At 44.6% G+C, this 24,922-nt stretch overlaps 1 protein-coding gene across 1 annotated transcript in view; it reads left to right on the top strand.

Annotated features, from left to right (window-relative positions):
- The window catches only part of LOC148020637 (L-idonate 5-dehydrogenase-like), a 127,740-nt gene that overhangs the window by 12,332 nt on the left and 90,486 nt on the right, over positions 1-24,922 (top strand). Inside the window, exon 2 of the mRNA XM_087698444.1 lies at positions 9,050-9,117. Within this exon, the coding sequence (XP_087554570.1) occupies positions 9,050-9,117 (68 nt within the window). The remainder of the gene's footprint in view (positions 1-9,049; positions 9,118-24,922) is intronic.

Genomic DNA, 24,922 nt, shown 5'->3' with positions numbered 1-24,922 from the left:
ATTAATTTCTAGAAAAAAGGGTTCCTACGCAGCAAGGACAGCATTCAGAAACATGTTTGGGACACATTGGATGCAAATTTTTTTGGCACATTCATAAAATTTTTTAGGGCTTTTATGTTTTTTGAGGACATTGGTATACACACTCCAGTTACAGTCACAGAAAGATTGTTTTGAACAAGTTTGAGGCAAGAAATTTTGGGGATTTTATTGGTACAATGTTGGTGAACACTGATTGCACCTTGGATTGCGTGCATTACAGACAGTTTTGACAGAGTGCAGCTCTGTACACTAATTGCAGAAAGTTATTTCCTGCAAATTTTGGGAATTTTCAGATTTCCAATTTGGTCCCGCTTCGACATTGTTCTTTTGCCTTTTTTGGTAATTGATAATCATGGCAAATCAGGGAGATGTCTTCACGTATGTATCCAAGGAGGATAGATTGGATGGAAATAACTATTCACTTTGGTTCTTCATGATGAAGAATGTACTTGTGGCAAAAAATCTTTGAGATTATGTCTGTGGAGAAGAAGCTAGACCTGGAGTTGTGGCTCCAGCTACTCCTCCTCTAGGAGGACATGCACAACGGGCACCTTAGCCTGCTCCACTTCAACCACATGCCCAAAGAACAGTAGCTCAAAAAGCATGGGATACACAGGATGCTTAGGCTTTGTCGCTAATTGCATTGGCAGTTCAGCGTCAATCATCCCGCACATTCATTCAATAGCTTCTTCACGAGAAGCTTTGCTAACTTTGGAGCAGATGTTTGCAAGCAAGAATGAGACTCGCGTCTCTTTTTTAAAGAAAGAGCTAGAGACATTGAAAATTGATGAAGGTGATTCTATTCAAGATCACTTGAACAAAATTCAGGACTTGTGAGAGCAACTCATGAATGTTGATGAGTACTATTCAGATGCATAGATGATATCTACCACTTTGAACTCATTATCTCCTTCGTACTTGGCTTTTCATACGGCCTTAAACCTTAGCATGAGGATTTCCTTTAGCTAGTGAGTTTGCTTCTAGAGGAGGAGCAAACAAGAAGAAATAGTGGTGTGGATGCTATCGCCTCTGAGTAGGCTTTTATGGCTAGAAAGAAGGGCAAAGGCAACCAAGTGAAAAATGCTCCGCAGAGTTCTGGGACTTTTGGCATATCATAGGCAAATAAAAAACAAGGGGACACACAAGCCAAAAAAGGGCAAATGCCATTATTGTAAGAAGCCAGGCCACTACATCACTGAGTGCAGGAAGCGAATTGCCAAGGAGGAGTAAAAAATGTCTGTGTCTGATGCTCCTTCCATTGCTACTGAGTCCGCGTCCTTTGTTTCAAAGACAGGGACTATTGTTTTTACACATGCAGTTATGAAATCTCTTGGGCAGATAGAGCATTTAGCTCTACTGAGGATGCAGGCACTTGGTTTTTGACAAAGGTGCTTCGAGGCATATTATATCTCGCAGAGATTTATTTGCTTTTGTTGGTGCAGCTCTAGTTGGCAAGTCTGTACAGTGTGCCAACAATGCATCATACCCTGTTACAGGTATTGGGGAGATTGTGCTCACAGCCATTGATGGCTCTATTCTCCGCCTACAGGATGCTTTATTTGTGCCAGGCATAAAGAAGAATTTGCTCTCTATTTCTTCTTTGGCATGTTGTGGATTGCAAGTCACATTTAATGATGACAGATGCATGGTGAGAGACAAAGAACACATGACTTTGGTCTTGATAGGCACTTTATGTCATGGTTATATGAGTTGGATGCTCTGTCAGTTGATTAGTTAGCGTATTTATCATCCACTCTTACTCCTGCTATGATACAGATAGAGTTATAGCATGCTAGGATGGGGCACGTGAACTTTGGCAGCTTGATGCTCTTATAGTGTATGTAGATGCTAGATGAATTACATCTACTGGAGAGACCTCTGAGCACTTGTGCAAAGGATGTATTTTGGGGAAAATGCATTGTTTTTCATTTCCCGGTGATGTTGCTTTTAGAGCAACAGCCAGGTTACAGTTAGTACATTCAGATGTATGTGGGCCTATGCAAACAAAGTCATTGGGAGGATGTTACTATTTTGTGACTTTTATTGATGACTTTACTCGATTTTGCTGGGTCTACTCTTTGGTCAAAAAGTTAGAAGTGTATGATGGATTTTTGGCTTTTATTGCACTTGTTGTAAACTAGTCTGGTTGTAAAATTAAAACTCTCCGTTCGGACCAAGGGGGGGAATACATGTCCTCTATGCTGAATTCTTTTTTGAAGCAGAAGGGCATTGTCCATCAGTACACTACTGCTTATACTCCACAGTAGAATGGGGTTGCAGAGAGGAAGAATCGGTCAATCATGGAGATGGCCAGTTAGAAGGCAAAGAGCTTGTCTCACAGTTTTTGGATGGAAGCCGTCATGTGTGCTTGCCATGTTTTGAACAGATGCCCTACCAAAGCTTTGAAGATAATTACACCTTTTGAGGCTTGGAACAGCCAGAAACCTTCTGTTGGACAATTTCGTACCTTTGGGTGCATTGCATATGCACACATTCCACAGGTGCTCAGAAAAAAGTTGGATAACAAGGCTGTTATGCATTTTTGTGGGTTACAGGAGTGAAAGCAAAGGCTATAGACTCTATGATTCTGTTTCTTAAAAGGTGTTTGTCAGTAGGGATGTACTATTTGATGAAAAATCAGAATTGTCCTTGGCTGATTTAGACACATATCAGGCTGCTTGTGATGTATTTGAAGGGCTGTTGCCCATTACATTTGGTGATTCAGCTGGAGTTTCAGCAAGTGAACTCAATGTTAAGCCAGCTGCTCCTTTGGAAAATGCAGAAAATCAGCCATTGGCTGATTTGAATATTCAACAAAGTGCTGAAATTGAAATTCAGCAAGAGCTTATGCACAGTTAGGAGGCAAGACAAATGCCTAGATGGTATTTACAGACTATGAAAGATAGTCATCTGGATGCACCCATGGCTGGTCGTACTAGAAGGCAAGCTTGTATGCATGATATTGTGCATACCATGGAGCTCGTTATGGCAGCAAGCACCCTTGATGATGAGGAGCCTGAATGTTTTGAGGATGCATAACAGAGTGTGTATTGAATGGCAGCAATGCAAGCTGAATTGGATTCTATCACTAAGAATCAAACATGGGATTTGGTGTCTTTGCCATTTGGGAAGAAAGCCATTGGAACAAAATGGGTCTACAAGCTGAAACAGAATGCAGATGGATCCATTGACAAATACAAGGCAAGGCTTGTAGCTAAAGGCTATGCACAGAAGAAAGGCATTGACTATGAGGAGACATTTGCTCCTACTTCCCGCATGACGACCATCAGGTCTATGGTTGCTTTGGCTGCTCACTATGGATGGATTGTGCATCGGTTGGATATTAAAATGGCATTTTTACATGGGGAACTTCATGAGGAAGTATATGTACAGCAACCGATTGGTTTTGCAGTTGAGGGCTCAGAACACTTGGTTTGCAAGCTGAAAAAACCTTTATATGGCTTGAAACAAGCTCCTAGAGCTTGGTATACAAAGATATATGCTTTTTTGCTTAGCCAAGGGTTCATAAACAGCTCATCTGAGTCTACCCTTTACGTATGTAAAGAGGAGGGATCCATGCTGGTCATTTGTCTATATGTTGATGATCTCTTGCTTACAGGGACACATGCTGATCAGATTTTAGCATTTAAACAAAATTTGCAGCAAACTTTTGACATGTCAGACTTGGGGTCTTTGCATTATTACACGGGCATTCAGTTCATACATGATGCTAGAGGTATTGGGTTATCATAGTCAAGATACATTGGTAAACTTCTTGAGAAGTTATGCTTACAGGATTGCAAGCCAGTTTGTACACCAATGGAACGTGGACTAAAGTTGTCATTACATGATGACAGTAATTTATTTGATATACACACATACGCTCCAGTAGTTGGATGTCTTATTTACTTATTTAACACTAGGCTGGACATACAGTTTGCAGTTTCAGCCCTGAGCAGATATATACATTAGCCACGTATGTCACATTGGCAAGCTGTTATGCGTGTCTTCCGTTACTTGCAGGATACTAGATCTCTTGGATTGCTTTATGCCAAGGGGGGACCACTGCAGTTACATGCTTACAGTGATTCTGATTGGGCTTGTGATTATGATTCACATCACTCCACTAGTGGCAATTGTTTCTTTCTTGGCTCGTCTTGTATATCTTGGCTTAGCAAGAAACAGTCCACTGTTGCCACATAGTCATGTGAAGTTGAATATAAGGCAGCTTTCACTACCACAGTTGAATGCGTATGGATTAGACGCTTGCTAGCTGATCTGGATGTACCTGTTACGGAGCCTACTCCTTTGTTCACTGACAGTCAGAGTGCCATTGCACCGGCACGGAACTCTGTGTTTCATGCACGCATGAAACACATTGAGATACATTATCACTTTGTCAGAGAGAGGCTACATGCAGGTGATATCAGCCTTGTCTATTGTTCTACCACCAGTAATGTGGCAGACATCTTCACCAAAGCTCTTTCTCGTGAAAAATTTGAAGCATTTCGCAATGCTTTAAATTTGATTTCCTTTGGTGGCGGATGATCCTTGTACTCTTGATCACTCATCACTCCAGGGGGGTTTGTTGGGTATTTCACTCACGCCTCACCTACGCCTATGCTCACATAGGAGTGCCGGTGATCAGTAGGACACTGGGGCACTTTTTACTCGCGGTAGGAGAGGTTTTTTTTCCCTCAGACTTATGGTATTATTTTGTATGTGCTTATGACACACACTTACAAGCACTTACCGTGTTCAGGTGTGAACATCCCCTACAACCCTAAGGTTTAAGGGTTGTACCTTGTACTTTCAGCTTACACTCTTTCAGTCAATTGCATTGGGTGTCGTGCTTCACTCTCATACTGTCTACTGTTTTCTGTGCTAAGCTTCGATCTTGCCTTCATCTCACAAGTCTGAGAGTCAAGGACCTCCATTGTGGTCGCTGTAAAGAAAACTGCTCGCCCCAACCGGCAAAGCTGCTGAATAGATAACAAGTTCACCCCAAGCTAAGTAACATGATATACATTGTCCAACGAAGCCAGATTCGGACCCTTGTCAGTGGCAAAGCTGATGCAACCTCGAGCCTTAATCTTGATCGAGGAGTTGTTTCCTATGCGGATGCACCGCTGGTTGCAAGGGCTCGGGTACAGAAGATGTCCTCTATATGAGTCATGTGATGGGTAGCTCCACTATCCACAATCCAAATAGGAGCTGAAGTGCTCGACTATGACGAGTGGGCCTCTGGGGTAACCTCGTCAGGAGGCAACTCACATATATGAATGAGACTCGCATCTAATGTCTCTACGGAGAAGATTTGGGCCTCTCCAAACCAGTCAGACAAGCCCTCTAGAGTTGAGAATGTTGTCGACTGAGATGACTGAGTTGTGGCAGTATGAGCTTGAGCTTTAAATTGCCCCTTGCCATCACCTTGTCTCCCTTGTTGGGGGTTGCTTGACTAAGGGGCGGGGATCTCAGACTTAGGTTTTGGTGCTGTGCCTCTTGTCTTTGATTGACATTCGTTGTCAAAATGGCTAGCCTTTTGATAATGTTGACAATACGTGTTCTTTTTAGGTACATTCTGCCACCCATGTTTGAGTTGTGACGGGGAGTTTCCTTGTGAATCCTTGGACTGATTTTGCTTTTGAGTGGAAGTCTGATTTTGTTTACCTTCTCTTGTTGCCTTTTCTGAGAATGAGCAACAAGAGCCCCCTCCGAGGTAGTATTCATATGAAATTGATCGAATAACTGTGCATAACGCAACAGTTGACATTCAAATTCATAGAAAGTAGGTATGGTGGGCTTGGAAACTATACTTTCCACAAAATTGAAGAATTTATTGGGGAGTTTGTTTAGAAACAGTGTGACCTGATCGTTAGAGGAGTTGGGAATTCCCGTAGTGGAGAATTTGGCAAGAAGACGCTGATACTCAGCCAACTTGACTTTCAAGTCATCCTGATCAGAGATTTTGAAATTTTGAAGCTCATGGTCAAGACTTATATGACGAATTCTATTCCGAGCCACATAGCGGTTAGTCAAGTGTGCCTATCGCTCTGATGCTAGGTCAAAATGCTAAAGTTGAGAATGAAACTCAGGCAATAAGCCCTGCATCAGCTCGACAACAATAGCGGAGGCATTCCTAGCCTTCCATGAGCGGAGGACCTCATATGGAATAAGTGTGGGATCGGGTTGGCATTCCAACCCTTGTACAAGATCCCATAGGTTCTGTGGGTCAAGGACATGTCTCATTAGATTTGACCAAGTGGTAAAGTTTGACCCGTTGAAATGAGTCTTATCATTGAATGCATACTTGACTGAAGATGAGGTAGAACCATGAGGTATCAGGAAAGTGGGGTAAGATGGATGGGGAGGGTAAGAGGGTGATAGTGGAGTTGGCTGATGTGAAGGAGGAAGGGGAAGAGGTGGGTAGGCAAAATTAGGCTATGAGTGTCCAATGAGTGCTGATTGAGGTGGAGGCACTGGAACATGAATGTTTCCATAAGGTGCCAATGGAGGTGGAGGCACTAGGACATGGAAGCCCTGTCCAAAGTTCGGATGGGGCACAATAGAATGACTAGAATGCTCACTATGTAATGCCATGGAGGCAAGCTGTGGTACCAAAATGATCCACACTGGGGAGAGACTAGGGGGGATACCCAAGCTGCAATGATCCCGAAAAGATGGAACACCACCCGGCTGAGGAAAGGACGAGGTCCTAAAGGTGGTGGCTATGTTTCCATAGTCCCCTGGTGTGATGTGTGGTGCAACATAAGGTGTTTGAAAAGGGAATGTAAATGGTGTAAATGGAAGTGCAGAAGCAGCAGAAGAATGTGGTGGGATGGGTGGGTTTTGAATTTGTGGTATGAAATGCATTTTATTCATTTTTACCATTTAATGATTGAAAATGAAATGATGATGATGATGATACACCATGCAATGTAGAAATAGGAACACCAAATTCATTTTAATTTTGAGAAGTAAACTGAAAAGAAGGAAGGGTGGAAGAAGAGGTACCTGGCTTTTTTTTATAATCTCCACGACGTGTGTTAACATACAAGAATTGGTCCTTAAGAGAACCTTTTCCATAGTCAACGGACTGTTTTCTTTCTTCCTCATGATTTCTACCAATATATTGCAAAGCAACATAAGTAAAAGATAAAGGAACAAAAGGCGAATCTAAAGTACCTTGCATCGGAGTGGATGGAAGAGGATAAAAGAATGGAACATACTCTAGATCTCTTTCTCCAACAGGGGGGCCCATTCTTGATTGAGGTCTCAACGGCCGTGCAATATTATCAAATTTATGCGTAACATCTGAAGAGAGAAATTCATGCATACCTTCATTGAGTCGCTTCTCTTGAAGGGCAATCCTTCGATCGAGCTCCTCAATCTTCTTTTGTCTAAAAGCCATGATCACATGATATTCTTTAGTGGATAGCTTGTATAGATTTTCAAACTAAGTAATGGGGACATTACAGATTATGGGAGAGAAGTTGAAGAAGAAGGTAAGTGTAAAAAGTAACTATGGCTACATTTCCTACTAAGTTTAATACACTCTCTTTTATCCTTCCTCCATCATTTTTGTCCAATATTGCTTCCAAGAAACTCCAATCTTGATTCTTGCTAAATGTGGAAGTGTGGTCAGAAGTGTCTTCAATCATGTCGGAACTTTGTGGAGCAAGCTGATCTACCTACTCTCGCTCAAGTCTTGGCATAGTTGGTTTTAGAGACTGAATTGGTGTTGTTGTGTTCGAAGTCATTTGAATCTACTATTGTTTTTGCTTCTGCAAAGAGCTTTCAGATCAAAGGCCTAGGTTTCTCAGAGAGTGTCAGGCTCTGATACCATGTAAATAAATACCCTAATACAGAAACACAAATAACAATTGTACGACAAAGCATAGACTGATAAAAGAACACAGTTAGGGTTAGGGTGACTCAAAGACAATGAATACAGTGAATAAATGAAATGATATGGCTACTGAATATACAATGCTCATGCAGTAAACACAGTATGCAATGAATGAATACTGAACCTCAAACTCCTGTATCTCAAGGATCAAGGCAGGGGTAATGAGCTAAAGAGTGTGTCGTACTCCAAATGGATCCTGAATCGCGCAAGGCATCCTTCGGATGTCGAACACCAGCAAACGCAGCCAAGGAAGGCTGGATTTGATGCTAAGGACAGTGCAGGAGAGAGAAAGACTAAAAATGCATGTGAGGAGAGAGAATTACTAAAACGCAGGCTGCAGGAGAGAGAAAACAACAAATGCAGGTAGTGGAGAGAGAAAATCTGCTGTGACAGGCTGAGGAGAGAGAAAACTGTCAAATGCAGCTGTGAGGAGAGAGAAAACTGCAGCGACAACAATCAGGAGAGAGAAAACTGTGCTGACGGCAGCTGGGACCTGCAAACGCAGCAGTATGCTGACGTGGCAGGCTGTACAGCATCTGTGCAGGTGGTTAGCAGCAGTCGCTTGGCTGGAAAACAGCAGCAAACGGGAGGTGGAGGGCTAGAAACAGGTGCCAGAGTGTAGATGATAGAAGGGACAACTGAGACTGCGATGTCCTCCATGAGAGGGGTGTGGGCAGCAAGCTAAAAACACCTGAAACCAGCAAAAACGAGATTGAGGGCTGAATGAAGGGCAACATACTTATTTATAGAAAGTTTGGGCCCTCCCAAGTGGGTTTGTGCTTATGGGACACAGACACTCTCTAGGAACACATTTCTTTTAAATAAACAAGGTTTCTTCATTAATTAAGCATGTTTTGGGGCTGTTTTAGTAAAACTAATGCATTTTTAGCTCAACACACACTCTCTCTCTACCCCCCCTTCCCCCTGGGAATGGTGTTAGGTCTCCCTAAAACTCATGGTTTACTTCATGCTAGTCAAAAAGAATTTGAATACCTAAAATTATGTGTTTGAAAGGGATGATATACAACTCCTTTTGTAATTTTTATTTAAAAGTGACGTAACATTTATAGTTTATGTTTTTGTTCTTTAATGATTTTACAGATAGCGATTATGTAAGGGTGCAAATGAAGTTTGTTGGAATTTGTGGCAGTGATATCCACTATGTTAAGGTAAGTATGCTCGATCCTTGGTTTTGAAATTTAGTCTATTGTTACATTAAGTTAAAGATTTGATTAGATAGAATCAAAAGAGAAGGAGAAAGATAAAGGAAAAGGAGATCAAGGAGAAGAGAGGTGGAGATGAAGTATAAAAGTCTATGCATCACACTCACTCTATCAAGTGAGTCCTAGCCATGATCTTTGAGTGATAAAAGTGGTGGAGACTAAGTTGAAAGTGTACATTTGCAATGTAATTTCATGGAAAATGAGAAAAGGGGCCCACTAGGAGGGGGTTGACTTACCTTATAATAGCAAGCAAGCGGAGGGTGAAATTAAGGGCACGTGCTTAGGCAACCTATTAAGCAAAGTTGTGGTTAGCTAGGGGTATGCTTTGGACTTTAAAACTTACTATCCAAGGATTTAGACGCTCTCTTCTGTGGGTAGTAAGTGTAGTGGAAACAAGATTTCCAAATGTCTTGCAATGTTAGGGCAGCCTATGTTCCTAAACATAATATCATTTTTCTAAAGGTTGGAGTCCTATGGTATTTGCTTGGAATTCATAAGCTTTACACTAGTTGCAATACAAGTGGGTGCAAAAAGTTTAAAGGATGATGAGTTGTCCAAGAGAGGCTCTCTTGTGGCCTCATCCTCAACCCGAACATCTTAGCTAGTGAAAACCATCTTGGTGCTGCCTAGTTGTGCAATATTGTAAAGATTGAAACCCAAATCAAGAGCATGAAGGATGTTAAATATTGACCTATGGCCTTGGTGATCTATTAATAGAGGAAAGGTGCCCACACAAAGAACTAGTACTTTTTCAGAGAAAGTTAAAAATTGTATTCACACACCTCAGAGCAAAGTGTCCCAAGGCAAAAAAACCAATTACAAAGCAGCCATATAAGGGACTTCCACAAGAATTTTAAAACAAGGGGAAGTCTATTACAAAGCTTGATTGAATAGCTAGTTGGGAGGTATATAATGCCAAACCATGTGGGTCTAGAAGAGGGAAGAGATGCTAGAATCCTGTGTCCTAAGAAAATAGAATCTTGTGTCCTGAGAAAAGCATCTCTCCTCTTCCTCATAGTCTCCGAGCTGCCTTGCATTCTCTCCCATCTCCCATGAAGAGTATGCATTGTCTTTGTCCAGATCTTAGAGAGAGTCGTTGCAGTAGATAAATCCAAAAAATCAATAGCCTGGCTACATCTGGCCGTCCATATGTACCAAGCAATAATGCTGGCTATGAGTTCCCATCTGTGACAATTCCCTTGAGTCCATACTGTTTGTAATAAATATTGCATGAAAGTTCTGATCACAAGCTGCCTTGAGATGAGATAAGCTTGACACCCTTGTACATCCTCATACCCACAAGCTGGGCCTTTGTCAGTGACCCATACAACTGCCCCCACATAGCAATCATAGAATTTGCAATGCCATGAAACACCATCCCAAGGGATCTTTTCTTGACCTCTTCAACCCCTGGGCAATCCCATAAGCAATGCCTTTGAGTCTTCTCATGCTTCCCACATCTAGCACAAGGAATAGGGTCTCTACCATAGCCAAGCCATGTACTAGTTGCTAAACTTCTATGAGCCAGTAATCAAAGAAAGAGTGAAAATTTTCTTGGTCTAAAGCTCTCCTCCAATCTCCACTAGAAGTTTGCCAAGAAAGGCTGGGATATACCCTAGATAGTCTAGTGCTCAGCTGCAGCTAGCACCACTTTGGTCGTGCTCATTTGTATTCTCATCTCCAACCTAGTGGTATAGCCAAAGAAGGGGACATCTTGAAGTGTCTTTGCAAATGGATCTCTCCATACCCACTCCCCAGGATCCCACTGAAGTCTCTGTAGCGGCCTCCTCCTATATGCCCAATGTCTCTCTCTATCTTCCATACAAGTCTGAGGGTCTCGGTCTAAGTAGCAAGTCCTATCACAATGACCCACAACTCATCCTTTGTTAAGAGCATCTCGTGAACTCTAATTGATCAAGATCCTCTCACCTAAGTCTGCCATCCATCTTTACTGAAAAAGTAAACACACTTTGAAACCAACCAGCCTTCTTGGAGAGGGTGGTAATTCCACGATTAAGCACATTATAGCAATAAAAAAATAAACATAAATTGAAATGCGCAATTTACCTTAATAATCTTGGACATTGGATACCTTGCTAGTCCCAAAACTGGCGCCCCTTCTGGTATTTCTTTAACTTTGATTGCTAATGGAATGAGTACAAGCTGAGATTCCACAATCTCCTTTGTTGTTCCAAAAGCCTCTTGCTATAATAACAATCAACAAGCAGTTTGGGCCATTTGCCCCTTGACTTTTCACCTAGGGCTTGCACTATTGGAACCACAAATTAGCCAAATGTTGCCCCAATTTACAATGAATGGGCTGGCATCAGAATTCCTTGACAATTACACAAAATTTAGGTGCTGAATTGAGTGTATGATGCCTTCTTCTATTGGCCTGGGTCTTGAGGTGGCTGTCAAACCCTAATTTCTGCAAAAATTTAGGGTTTACAGCTGAAATCCTCATGTTGTCCACTCCAAATAGCTGAGAAATACTGAGATCTTCTGAGAAATTATTGGAAAAGGTGATAGAAAGCCAAGATAAGAAAGAAGTCTGATTTTCTTCGTCACGAGAAAAGCCTAAAATCTGCCTGCTCTGCTGGCTGCTCTAGCCTGCATTTTATGCACTCACCTATTGCTAGGTATCTCCAAAATGCTGTTACCTGATCAACAATGCTGTTGCCAGCCCCTGGAAGGTGTCTTCTTGCTGTCCCTTGCCTATTGAGGCCCCCAAATGGCAGTCTTCTGTAGCAAATTGCTGTTCTCTGATCAGAAAATGGACCAGTAGCTCCCTCTCTCTCTCTCTCTCTCTCTCTCTCTCTCTCTCTCTCTCTCTTCCAGGTTGTAAATTAATTGAATGACTGAGACCCAGCCCCTTAAAGTATTTTCTCAGTTTGCATGGGCATTTTTTACTAAGTGGCAGCCTTCTAAACCCATTATTCAGCATTATCCAACCATTCAATTAATTTTTAAAATTAAGTAATCTTAAAAATTAATTTTAGCTCTTTTGACCTTGCCCAAAATTAAATGTGCCCATCCATAATTAAATTGGCCAGACCATTTGCAACTTGGACTGGTCCCCAACCTCTGTTGGCATTAAGTAATTAATTAATTAATGCTAGACCCTAGTGTCACCATTGACACTTATTGGCCAAATAATAGTCCTAGTGTCAAAATTGACACCAATTGACCCGCAAAGCCTAATTGCATAACTTATCACAACTTTTTCCTTTGACACCCATTGCATCCTCGAGGTCCTTGGCATGTTACTATGAAATAACTGCCATGTGCATCACATATACTAAACAACGTTGCACATTTAATTAATAACTTTATCAAATGTTATCTGCAAGATTAAAACATCTTAAAATTTCACGTGCCCATGATACATTCTCTTGACTGGTAGCTACGATTGCAAGAAGGATCTCTCCTCTGGTAAAGAGCCCTATCCATGTTTTATGTGTCACTATGTCATTCCTCCATTCAAGGGGTACCAAATTCGTGATGCCCTTCATTATGACTTTGGCCTTTGTCGCAGCTATAACGGCCCAAAAATTTTCTTGATCCCCATCTAGGTAAACAGATGTGCCACTTGCGAACTCTACATCATCAACTCAAACTTTGGAATGGGAAGTCTGATGCCTTGAATTTCTGTATTCCTATTGCAGGAAAGAGCTCATAGCCTTTGCAACAAATAGGAAAAGGAGAGGTGCAAAGCTGTCTGCCTCACCTCTGAATATTGAATCTAGCACTTTTGGTCCTACCAATGAGGACCTGGCTGTTAGTTGATGAATATAGAAGAGGCAATACACCTTGATTGACTGCCCTGGGAAACCCATTCTCAACATGATGCCCTCTAGAAACTCCCAATCAATTCTATCATAGGCGTTCTCGAAATTGAGAAGCAAAACAACGAGATTATGTCCCTTGGATCATGCAAGAGTTGTGGATTTCCAAAAGATGAAAATATTGTCAAGGATGTTGGGCTCCTAAACAAAGCTAGCCTTGGTAGGGTGAATGAAGTCTGGCATCAAGAGAGAGAGTCTAAGATTGATCATTTTTGGCTAGGATTTTATATGCTGTTCCAAGCAAAGTGATTGGTCTCCATTGGGTGATCTCGAGTCTATCTCCACTGCCCTTTGGAATGAGGTGAATCAATTCCTCTGACATCTTTTCTAGCATATCTCCCCCTCCCAAAATGATGCTAAAAGTCTTGTATCGATCACGCCCAGTAGGTAAAGAAGAAATCCGTGTCCAACCCATCATCCCTTGGGCACTTTCGTGATGGTACTACTAGCAAGGCCTCAGCAACCTCTTGTGAGAATGGGGCCATCAAATGTATCCTCATGCTCTTTGTGACCCCCTCTTGGTAATTTGGCACATAATCTCTCTATCCCTCTGCAATCCTGGAACCCTTCTTGATGTGCCCAACAAAGTAGTGTAATAATTTGTGGCCTCTTGACCAACCTTTTATGGTCCTTGGGCAAGGGATCCATCTGCTTTTCTAAGTTGCCTAACACCCCATCTAGTGTTGAGCTAAAAATACACTAGATTTACTTAAACAGCCCCAAATATTGCTTAATTAATGAAGAAACCTTGTTTATTTAAAAGAAACGCGATCCTAGAGAGTTTCTGTGTCCCATAAGCACAGACCCACTTGGGAGGGCCCAAACTTTCTATAAATACGTATAGTGCCCTCCATTCAGTCCTCAATTTCGTTTTTGCAGATTTCAGGTGTTTCTTGCTGCTCACACTCCGTTCGCGGAGGACATCTCAGCCGAAGCTGTCCATTGCTATCTACATCAGTTGGCACCTGATTTCCAGCCTCTTCTCGCAGTTTGGAGCTGATCCCAGCCAACAGGCGATTGCTATTCCTGCACAGACCTGCTGCCGTACTGCCTGCCACGTCATTGCAGCCTGTGTTTGGCAGTTTTCTCTCTCCTCCAGCTGTTGCCCAGCTTCTACAGGTTGTCGCCAGGTTGTCCACAGCCTGTGTTTGGCAGTTTTCTCTCAAATTCTGCTATAGTGGAAATCAAGGCAAAGCTTAGTGCTACATTTAAGATGATAGACCTCGGTTTGTTGTCTTACTTCTTGGGGATGGAGGTAGTTCAATATGGGGGTTATATTTTTGTGTCACAGCAAAAGTACGCACTTCAGCTCATAAAACAGTTCACTACCGATTAGACACAGCCAATGGCCACGCCTCTCGATCCTACTATATAGGGGCGAAGGTCTCTTCATAATCAATACCATGCTTTTGCCAAAACCTTTGCATGACAAGGTGAGCCTTGTACTTGTCTAAATTCCCATCTAGCTTGGTCCTGAAAATCCACTTCGTCCTGATGACTTTCTTGTGGCTTAGATGATCCACCAATGTCTAAGTCTCATTTCACTCGATACTCTCTAGCTCCTTCTCCATGGCCTCTTGCCATTGAGGGTGCTAAAGAGCCTCCTGCCATGTATCCGGCTCACTCATGCCAAAGATGAAAGCTGGAAGCACCTGAGATCACTTGGAATCCTCCTCATCGCGATGCTCACTATGATTCTCCTCATCCTGCTAGTAGGATGCTCCTCTAGGATTTGCCTTTTCTATTTGCTGCATTTTCCACTCCACAAAAGGATCCGCCTTTGCAATTGTGCTTTTACTAAGCATACGCAAGTTAGCACTCACAAAAACCAAGTCACTCGCCTTTTGTACGTCAAGGCAAATTCTTTTCTTAGATGCTATATGGCTGTAGGAGCTCCATAATTGCTTCAGACATGATGAACTAAGTGCTGGGCTAATTACATGAATGGCCAAACTCTATAGCTCACGCCCATTTGCACCGTAATCCTCCCACCATAGTGCCGCCCCAACCTTCAAACCTTTGGATTCTTTCTAGCTGGCAGCTCTCTCTTTGACCGTTGACCCCTCTTTGACTGTTTGAACTTTGACCCTTCTCTCATCTACAAAAGGTGCTCCTCTCCTCCATGCTTCCACACCAATTCAGCAAGCACTTACCATTCTCATCTTCCTCTCTTGGATCTTGATTCTTGAATGGACTTGTGATTTGTCATTCTCGAATCTCACCTTCCATCCCCTCTTTCCTACACCCTATCGAAGCATTTGCCATTCTCAAATCTCATCTCCCATCCCCTCTATCCTGCACCCTATCAAAGCATTTTCCATTCTCATCTCCCATCCCCTCTCTCTTACTCTTGCTCTTTCAACTTTACCCCAACCCTCGAGCCTCTTAAGTCTCCCTCCCTTTCAACTTTCAAGAATCAATTTTCAAGTTTCAAGAGTTGAGACTCAAGCATCTCTCTCTCTCTCTCTCTCTCTCTCTCTCTCTCTCTCTCTCGGGCCTCTTTATCCGTCATCGGCACCATGACTCATAAGAAGCACGAGGCTTTGAATTTGTATGCGATCCATGTGGAGAGGGACACAAAGAAGTCCAACTCCCATAGTATTGCGGGAAGCGCTATACAAGTGGTGCAACTCGGCTTCTCCAACTTCTTTTCAAGACGGGGGGGCAAGTTGCCCCATGCTAGGAGATCCCTCAAAACATTGCGGAGGAGATTCTCGCCAAGATAAGAGGGGGATCCACAAGAGGAGGAAGTGGCTTATCAGCACCAACTCCTATGCCTACTAACGAGGAAGCATCCAATGTGGGTGTATCTTTAACCGATGCAGGAGAGGTCTCTACCATTGGTGGTGGGGGCTCCACATCCGCATCCGGCTTCAATAAAAGATAAAGAGTGGAGGCTCATGCGGTGCTGGAGAGACAATCCTCTCTCTCAAGCTCCTGGTCATGTGCGTGGATCGGTTGCAACGACTTGCAGACATTGAAATTGCATGTACGGTGATTAAGTACAATCTTGCATTCAATGTCCTAAAGCAAGAGCAATGGAAGAAGATGCTAGATGGTAAAAGCCATTGCCAATGTGGGTCCATGTGAAGGATGGAACGGTGTTATATACAATGACATGAGGACGAAAAAGATTGATGAAGAGGAGAGGATTGATAGAGCCCTTCATCCTATTTGGGCCATATGGATAAAATATGTTTGGTCCATTCTCACTGACGGATGGAGTGATCGTAAGAAACGTGGCATCATCAACATACTCGTCTCATGTCCACTCGGCACTTACTTTTTGCGGGCCATAGATACCAGCAAGGGGGGGAGAAAAACGACGGGTACATTTATCTACCGCCACATTTGACAAGCTATCATTGAGGTGTACATTGCAATTTGCCTTTTAAATTTGTTTCACTTTCTTTCATTATGATAATATCATGATTCATAATTGAAATTTGATTTATGGATAGTGGCATATGTATAACTGTCTATCTCCCTATTCTAATAATTAATTTCTCTCTAGTATCTATGATCTATCTCAATTCTCTCTTTCCCCCCAAGCCGCAAGGCTCAAGTTTCAACTCTCTCTAGACTCTTTCTCTCTCTAACCTCCAATTTCCAAGTATTGTTAATATTAAGTAATAAGTATACTTGTAATTTGTAAATTGTGGTTGTAGGTGGGCCTCTCAAATGTGGTGCAAGTTGATACCGGCAATGCATCGAATTGTCGGCACATGGACCGTTTGCTTGAGTCCGAGTTCCCTACGATTGTGTGGACTCCATGTGCAAGTCATTGTTTGGACTTGCTCATGGAGGGCATTGGGAAGCTCAAGTGAGTGAAGAGGGTGGTCCGCAAAGCTACATCAACTGTCGCATTCTTCACGGTAAAGGTAAAGGTGCTTGCGATGTATCGTGAGCATAGCACACTGGAGTTGAAGAAGTTTTTTTGAACTCGCTTTGCTTACATGTGGTTATTGCTAAAGTGCCTTTATGAGGTGCGGTTCAATGGTGTCTACTCTATGGAATGAGTGGGACAAGGAGGCCAAAGCCATGCAATGCTTGTGTCTTAATGAGCAATTTTGGCAAAAAGTCCGTGTCGTTGTCATTGTCATGACTTTCTTTTATAGGGTGTTATGTATGAGTGATTGCGAGGGGTCCACCATGGGCCTTCTTGTTCTTAGAGCAGCATTGGTGGAGGCACGTGCTTGTACAGTGATCACAGAGACACAAGGTGCACATGCTTTAGAGATAGTAGAGAGGAGATGGGCATGGATGCATAAGTCCATCCATGGTTTTGCCGCATTGGTACATCCAGCCTACAAGTCACCGGCGGTCATGGATGATAGAGAGTTCCGTTTGGGCCATCTTGCTTATTTGACTCGTGTGGTCCTTGTGGATGACCACAATGTAGTGCTGGAGGAGCTAGGATGCTACACAGATTAGATAGGGCATGTGGCTTTTGCTTCTCCCAGTTGTTGGAGGAGAGGGTCACTTGTGAAGTCTTTATTTTGGTGGCAAAACTTTGGATACGCAATGGAGACCCTTCAGCCCTTAGCCATGAGGGTCCTTACCTAGGATTGCTCTTCGGGTGCATGTGAGAGAAACTGGAGTTCCTATTCTCTCATTCACACAAAGATTCGGAATCGGCTTAGCACGCGACAGTTAGAGCGGCTAGTCTATTGCCGCACTAACTTATGCATGATGAGAGCTATGATGAGCATGGGTAGTCGAAAGCAGGTAAAGTTTGAACGCTTAACCATAACATCTAAATTTTAAAATTTGTTGTTTTAACTTTTAAACTTTGAACTTTGAAGTTTGTACTTTACAATTTAGACTAGCTTTTACAATGATCAATCTTACATGCATCACTGCATTGTGTAGGTGAATGTTGATACATTCAAGTTGACGGGCAACACTCTTCCGAGTATACATAAGGAGGTGGACGAGGAGGAGATGATTTTTGCAATCTATAGAGCTTATAGTAGCAGATACTCGTGACACTCGTAGTCAGCGTGCTTGTGGGTGAGGAGTTCGAGTAGATGGTAGCAAGGGTATGGTCATTCAACACCCTCCATTATTGAGGAGGGGTGGTTCAAGTGGCTTGCAGACATATGTAAGGCGGCGGGGCTCTAGTAGCTCACATCCTGTGTCTCATGATGACATCCCCCCCTTGCCTACATAGCCACCACCTAGGGAGCCATCATTTGATGATGATGGTAACCTCATCAGTGAGGATGAGTATAAGTGTGTCTCATCATCGGATGCCAAGGAGTCATCTTCAGATTCTCTTAATGAGCACTCAGATGGTTCTGATGTTGATGCCTCATTATAGATTCATATGATATAGGTCTCTCTTTTTTTTTTTTGTATTAGATATACTAGATTGTAGTTGTATCACATGTTTTGCGCAGCCCATGCGATCGCAATGGTCACTCCATGTATTCATCTTATTCTGTAATGAAATGGCTATTTTCACATTAAACATGTATTCTATGATCTATCATTTAATGATTTATGGTTTTTGTTATTTAAAAAATCATCTTAATTTTTTTGGTACTAATATCGTACTGTACCTTATAAAATCATAAGGTACCATTTAGTACCGTATTTTATCGTACCGTACCTTTCGCACTTGACAACTATGGTAACTACTGAGTAATAAATATCAACATCAATGAACAATTGGCAACTGTAGTCTGGACAACAAGGCCGAATGTCTTTATTGGGAATGCATGCCAAGTGGTCTTTTACACTCATTACGCTCCCCGATTTCTCCGATCCACAATAGTTTCATCGCCACTTCTTTGATCCATTGGAGCCCTCGTATCCCTTGATTGGAGTGACGTGCCTTCAATATGGATCCGGCACCATGATTAGCCTTTAGGTAATGGGAAGAAGAAGAAGCTGAAAAAGGAGGAGGAGGTAGCGACGGCGGCGGTGGGAGCTGGACTGCCCCGAAACGGACTGTAGGATGCCGAAACGCCGGTTTGCCATTTCCGTTTTGGTCCGAAACGGCCGGTCCGTTTCAGCAGCCCTGAAACACTGTTTTGGGGTATTATGCTCCTAAATAGCATCAAGAGTGTACTAGTGCCTATGAGGATCAACTGTTGCTTGCCTAGCTGATGTTCCTATCCCAAATGTATCTTGAATAGATGAAGTAATATCAACAATAGATGGTATACTAGATACTTGAGAGGTTGATGCCATTGCGAATACAACAGGGTCGACGGCTGGCGCATGTGTTGCTCTTCTCGCAGAAGACAAGGCTCATAGCCTGACATCCTTCTCTGCGAGCTCTCTTCTCTTCTCGGGGGTCATGTTAGGGCAATATTGCACCTAATATCTTTCAATGTGTAAGAAGTGAGCTCGAACTTTGTGTGTTCCACTAGTGCGCCGATATGGGCATAATTTACATGTCCATGCGCGAGATCCTCCCCCACTTCCGGGATGCTCAGCATGCACTTCATCCCACCAAGACCATGTGTCAGCTCTCCTACTTCTTCCACCATGATGACCACCTCGATGAGAGTGGTTACCCCATGCTCAGGATGTTGATGCCATGAGAATCTGAGATGATCAGGAAGATTAAAATAGGTTGAGAGAGAGAGAGAGAGAGAGAGAGAGAGAGAGAGAGAGAGTTGCGCGCGCGTGAGCGTGGAGATGGCCGTCGTTCGTGTCCTGTCCCTGCGCCACCAGCGGAAACCCTAGAGCACCTCAGTCCTCGCTTCCTGCCTGCAAACGTCCGCCTGCGCGCGGGCGCCTACCTGTGGAGGCGCAGGTTTCGCCGCCGACGCCCGTGTTGGCTAGGTCTGCTTCGTCCCTGTCTCTTGCTGCCGTCGAGTCGTCTGCTGTGGTCTTCAGGTTGCGACCCGCTCGCCCCCTGCTGTGCGACGGTGCCCCACTGCACGCAGTCCTGCCTCACATCCCCCCTCGGACGTTGCATAGTCACCTGGTTTTGTGCTCTCAGCTACTCGCCTGCCTTCATACGCCCTGTTCGTCAGGGGTTCATCTGCGCGTGTCTGTCCTGTTCTCCATAGGAGCCCTGTTGCAGTCCTGTTGCTGCAGCCGGGTGGTTCCCTGATTCTGCAGGTCTTCGGGACCTGCACAAAGAGAGAGAGAGAGAGAGAGAGAGAGAGAGAGAGAGAGAGAGAGAGAGAGAGAGAGAGAGAGCGAGAGTGAGAGATAGAGAGAGAGAAAGAGAGAGAGTGAGGGAACGAGCGAAAGTGAGAAGACAGCAGTATGGCTGGCCTGGATATGGATTTTCTAGACCGGACGGTGGCAGCCCTTGGCCCTGATTCCGATACAGAGGAGCCGGAGGATATGGTGCCATGCATGGAGGAGCCGCCTCTGGGTTCTGAACTGCCGCCTGCAGGCAAACGCTCCAAGCATACTTCAGACGAGCCAATGGGTCCTCAGGAACGTTCCTATGCGCAGGTTGCCTCTGAACCTGTGGATTCGCAGGAAATTGACTGGGAGCATTTGCTGGACTTTGCCAATACTCTGCTTGGCGATTATGTCCAGCATAATAATGAAACTTTCTCTGATGCGGCTGCGGATGATGTGCTGGAAGCCACGGTGGACCCAAAATCAGTCTTGCGGTCCTTCTCGGTGTTTTATGACCGTGCAATTATACTTTTTTTCACTGGCAGGATCCCAGTGCTCTCACATATTCACCAGTGGATGCACCATTTATTGCAAGGGGAGTGTGTTGAGGAGATCTTCCTTGGACCTCGCGGCTTTTATGAGGTGCTGTTGAAATCGGAATCGCATCGAGCTGAGCTCCTGTCCAGGTTGCCACTATTCTTTGATCGCCGCTTGGTCCATGTGGTACCATGGCGCCTTATGGCTGACTTCCAGCATCTGCTTCAACGAGAATGCCCGGTGTGGGTGGAAGTGGAAAATTGTCCAGCGGTCTATTGGCCATTGTTGAAGGACGCGATGGCGGTTGTGGGCACAGTGCTGGTTCCCCCAAGCCTCAGGGCTATGAACCGAAACTGTTTATGCATGTTATGGGATACGGCCAGGAAAAGGCTTGCGTGGCTTCACCTCAACAGTTCTGGCATGCATCCTTTGCATTTTCGCCTGAAATGGGGCAATTTTGCCGGACACTGCTTTTCATGTGGTAAATTAGGGCATTTTATGGCCGAATGCCCGGAACGGCAACCGTCTTCTGAGGAGGCGCAGGTTGTGCAGCCCAAGGATGACATGGTGCTTGATGCCCCGCCACAGGAGACCCTTCAGCCACCTACTGTCATGGATAAAGGCAAACAACAGGTTCGGGGTTTGGATTCCCCTAGCACTGACTGGATTGAGGCACGACAAAAAAAAGGTAAAAAGTTGGATGCACGCCTGGCAGATCCTGGGCCTAATGCTTCCCCGGATTCCGTGCGCACGTACACGCGCAGGAAAGACATGGTCACCTCCCAGCAGGCTGCGCGTACTAGGGTCCCGTCCGCCCCCCGTAATCCGTCTTCAAGGAAAGTCTATTCAGAGGGCCCTAAGGGCCCACCTGCTAAGCTGGCGTTTGATGCAAAAGGTAATGTGATTACACCTTGGGATAGGCGTTATCCCCGCCCCACTCCCAAGGCAGTGGATTTCCCTTCTACCTCTAAAGCAGGTCGCCCGAATTCGTTTGCAGTATTGGCTGACTTTTTGGATGAGGGTGTCCTGGATGCTCTCGCGGAAAAGGTGCAATTGAGGCAACAGGCGCCTCGTTCCTGACTTCCTTTTTTGAAAATATATGAAGATTGCCACGTGGAATGTGCGAGGCATTTGCTCTCGCCATAAGCAACATACCATGTGGACTGTTTTGCATGAGAACTAGTGGGATGTATTGTGTGCAGTGGAGCACAAAAGTCACGGTGAGGCAGGAAAAGTTGTGGATTGTCATGGATTCCGTCTGTTTTATGCAGGGACACATGCTAAGCACTATTCGGGCGTGCTGATGATTGTCCATGAGAAATACCAGCCTGTTCTTGTTAAAAATGATGTGCAGGGCGGCTTTCTGGTAATCGAAGTCTTATTTGAAGGAGAGATTTTATGGTTGCTGGGACTCTATGCTCCGAATGATCCCGCATCCCGACGGGATCTATGGTCGACTTTGCAGGGCTCCATGTCACTTGGCCGCAGGGGGTTTTTGATGGGAGATTTCAATGTGTGTTGACTCTTCTCAGTCCACCTCAGGGCATTCGGTAATGGATACGCCGGAAAGCCGGGTGTGGAACTCCTTTGCTTTGCACGTACTTAAGCAAGATCTTTGGTCGTGGCTTCACCCTTCTGTTTTAGGTTTTACTTTTCATTCCGCACAATATGCAACCACTTGGTCGCGGTTGGATAGAATGTATATCATGCAGGGGGATGATTTTCTTCCCGAGATGTTGGAGATGAAGGTCTTGCAGCAATATGCGTTGTCGGATCATTTCCCCCTCCAGCTTGAGATGCGGGCACAAACTATTGCACCTTTTATGCAGTTACTGGATAAGCTCCCTTTACGCTTCAACTCCTCTTATTTGAAGCATCCAATTTTTCAAGGTTATATGCAGCAATTGATTGAGAGGTTCTTATTGGACTTCGCCTCTGAGGGCTTGGCTTCATTTACACGCCTGCTCTCTAATGTGCAGCGGGTTGCTCGGCAGTATGGCATTCATAATGCCTCTCTTTGTCGCCGACGCCGACATGCAGCAGAGGACTTATTGGCCTTGGTCCGTTCCTTGCTCCTGGACTCTCCAGATGATGATTTTCTGCTGTCACTGGAGCGGCGTTTGGCCCATCTTATTCAAGTATTTAGCTTGAAATCTTATCAGCAGGCCAAGCTGTATAACTTGACTGACACATTGCAAGATAGTGCCTGCCAGTCTCATAAGTTCTTTCGCGCCTTGCATGCTTCCCCGGCTCGCGAAAATATGACTCGACTCCAGGATTCGGAAGGTCGCATGGTCACTGATCCGCAGACCATTATCAATATGTGCAGAAATTATTTTATGGATCTTTTTGGTTCTTCTCCCTTGCCTTCTAGCCAGGTTACGCATGCCCGCTCGGTCTTCTATCATCTGGTCCGCCAGCAGGTTCCATCTGATATGCAAGCCACTTTGGAGGCGGATATTTGCGAAGAGGAGGTTATGGATGTTTTGTTGCACCTGCCTAAGGATAAAAGTCCTGGTTGGGATGGCCTCACTAATGAATTTTTTGAGCACTCGGCCACGCAGTTGGTAAAGCCATTGGTGGTCATGTTTCAGCAGGTTTGGGAAACAGGGGTCATGCCTTCTTCTTGGAAAGACGGCCTTATCAAACTGATTCCCAAGGTCCCTTCGCCGTCAAAGCTGCAACACTGGAGACCAATTTCGTTGATGGGCGCGATGTATAAAATCTTCTCCAAAGTGCTGGCAAATCGGCTCCACAAGCACCTTCCAGCTATTGTGCACCCTCTCCAATATGGTTTCATTAAGGGCCGCAACATTTTGCATAATATCTTAAATGTGCAAATGGCTATTGACTATGCACGGCACTCCAATCAGCAAGTGGTCTTGATTCAATTGGACCTGGAAAAGGCGTTTGACTGTGTGGACTGGTCTTTCCTTGCAGATCTCATGTCTGCTATGGGCTTTGGTATCCGGATGTTCCGATTGATCTACATCATTAGTACTGAGGCTTCTTCAAGAGTTATGCTTAATGGTGGGGTTACAGAGCCATTTGTCCTTGCACGCTCGGTCCAATAGGGTTGCCCTTTGAGTCCTCTCTTCTTTGCCTTGGCGACTCACCCGGTCCTTTCAATGTTATCCTCCATGGCGGCTTCTGCCCAGCTGGCAGGGTTGTCTCTTCCTTTGGGGCAGCACCTCATTAGCCAATCTTTGGCTGATGACTCCTTTATGATTTTGCAGGCGGACAGGGACAACATTCGCAAGGCATTAGATGTTTGGACGCTCTTTGGTCAAGCTTTTGGTCTTCGCATCAATGCCTTTAAGTCAGCCATTCTCAGTTGCACGGAGCTTGATTTACAGTCATTAGGCTGGCAGGGCCAGGTGGTTTCCCGTGGCTCCATTGTCAGGCATCTTGGATACCCATTGGGGGTGGATGTACGGCCAAAGGACCTGTTGGAGTGGATTTCACAAAAACTGGCCGCGAAGTTTATGTACTGGAAGTCGCAAGCCTGGCCATTCCATGTCCGCCTCAAAGTGGCTCAGATAATTATGCTACCAATGCTGACGTATTTCCTGCCACTACTGCCATGGACGCCCACTACTTTGAAGGCTCTCACTCATCCCATTCGTTTCATGCTATGGAAGAAAGATTCACTGCAGGCAGGCATTTCCTGGATTTCATGGTCACATGCATGTACCCCTAAGCGCATGGGTGGTGGAGCTATTTTGGACGCGGAAACTCATATGCTGGCTCTTCGCTGGTCTCTTTTTCGTGCCATGTGTGTGGATCATCACCCGTGGACCATCATAGCCCGTTATTTTCTTGAGGACAGCGGGCTCCGCCAGGGTAACACACGGCTTCGGGCCTCATGGTGGCATGTCCTTAATGCTGACTCTCGATTTTCCAGTCCCTCTTCCTCTTTGTTACTGCACTTGGTCGGCTCTTGGAAAGTGGTGCTCCAAAAGGCCCGTTGGCATCCTGTAGGGGACCGCTTGCAGACTAATTCTTTTCAGCTGGAATTGTTGGCGGTATCCAGATTACTTTCATGGGAAGATAAACATCAGCTCAGACCAAGATTTAACCGCATGGCCCGTTTGGGTGTGACTTCGATTGCGGATGCTACCCTTGCTACTCGCAATGTCCTCGCATCGTTTCGGACTGCTAGGAGACTTTTCAGGATCCCGCGCGGCTACCGTGATTTATGGGGGAAGCTTTCGTTGGAACTTCAGGGTAGGCAACCCTTTCCTACCCTGGCTATGGATCGCCCTTGGCAGAAC

The sequence above is a fragment of the Lygodium microphyllum genome, chromosome 18 (genome assembly GCF_053477565.2).
Source record: "Lygodium microphyllum isolate KBCC chromosome 18, Lygodium_microphyllum_v1.1.10, whole genome shotgun sequence".
In the NCBI taxonomy this organism is placed as follows: domain Eukaryota; kingdom Viridiplantae; phylum Streptophyta; class Polypodiopsida; order Schizaeales; family Lygodiaceae; genus Lygodium; species Lygodium microphyllum.
The sequence above is the reverse complement of the archived record's forward strand: the minus strand, read 5'-3'. Positions and strand labels throughout refer to the sequence as shown.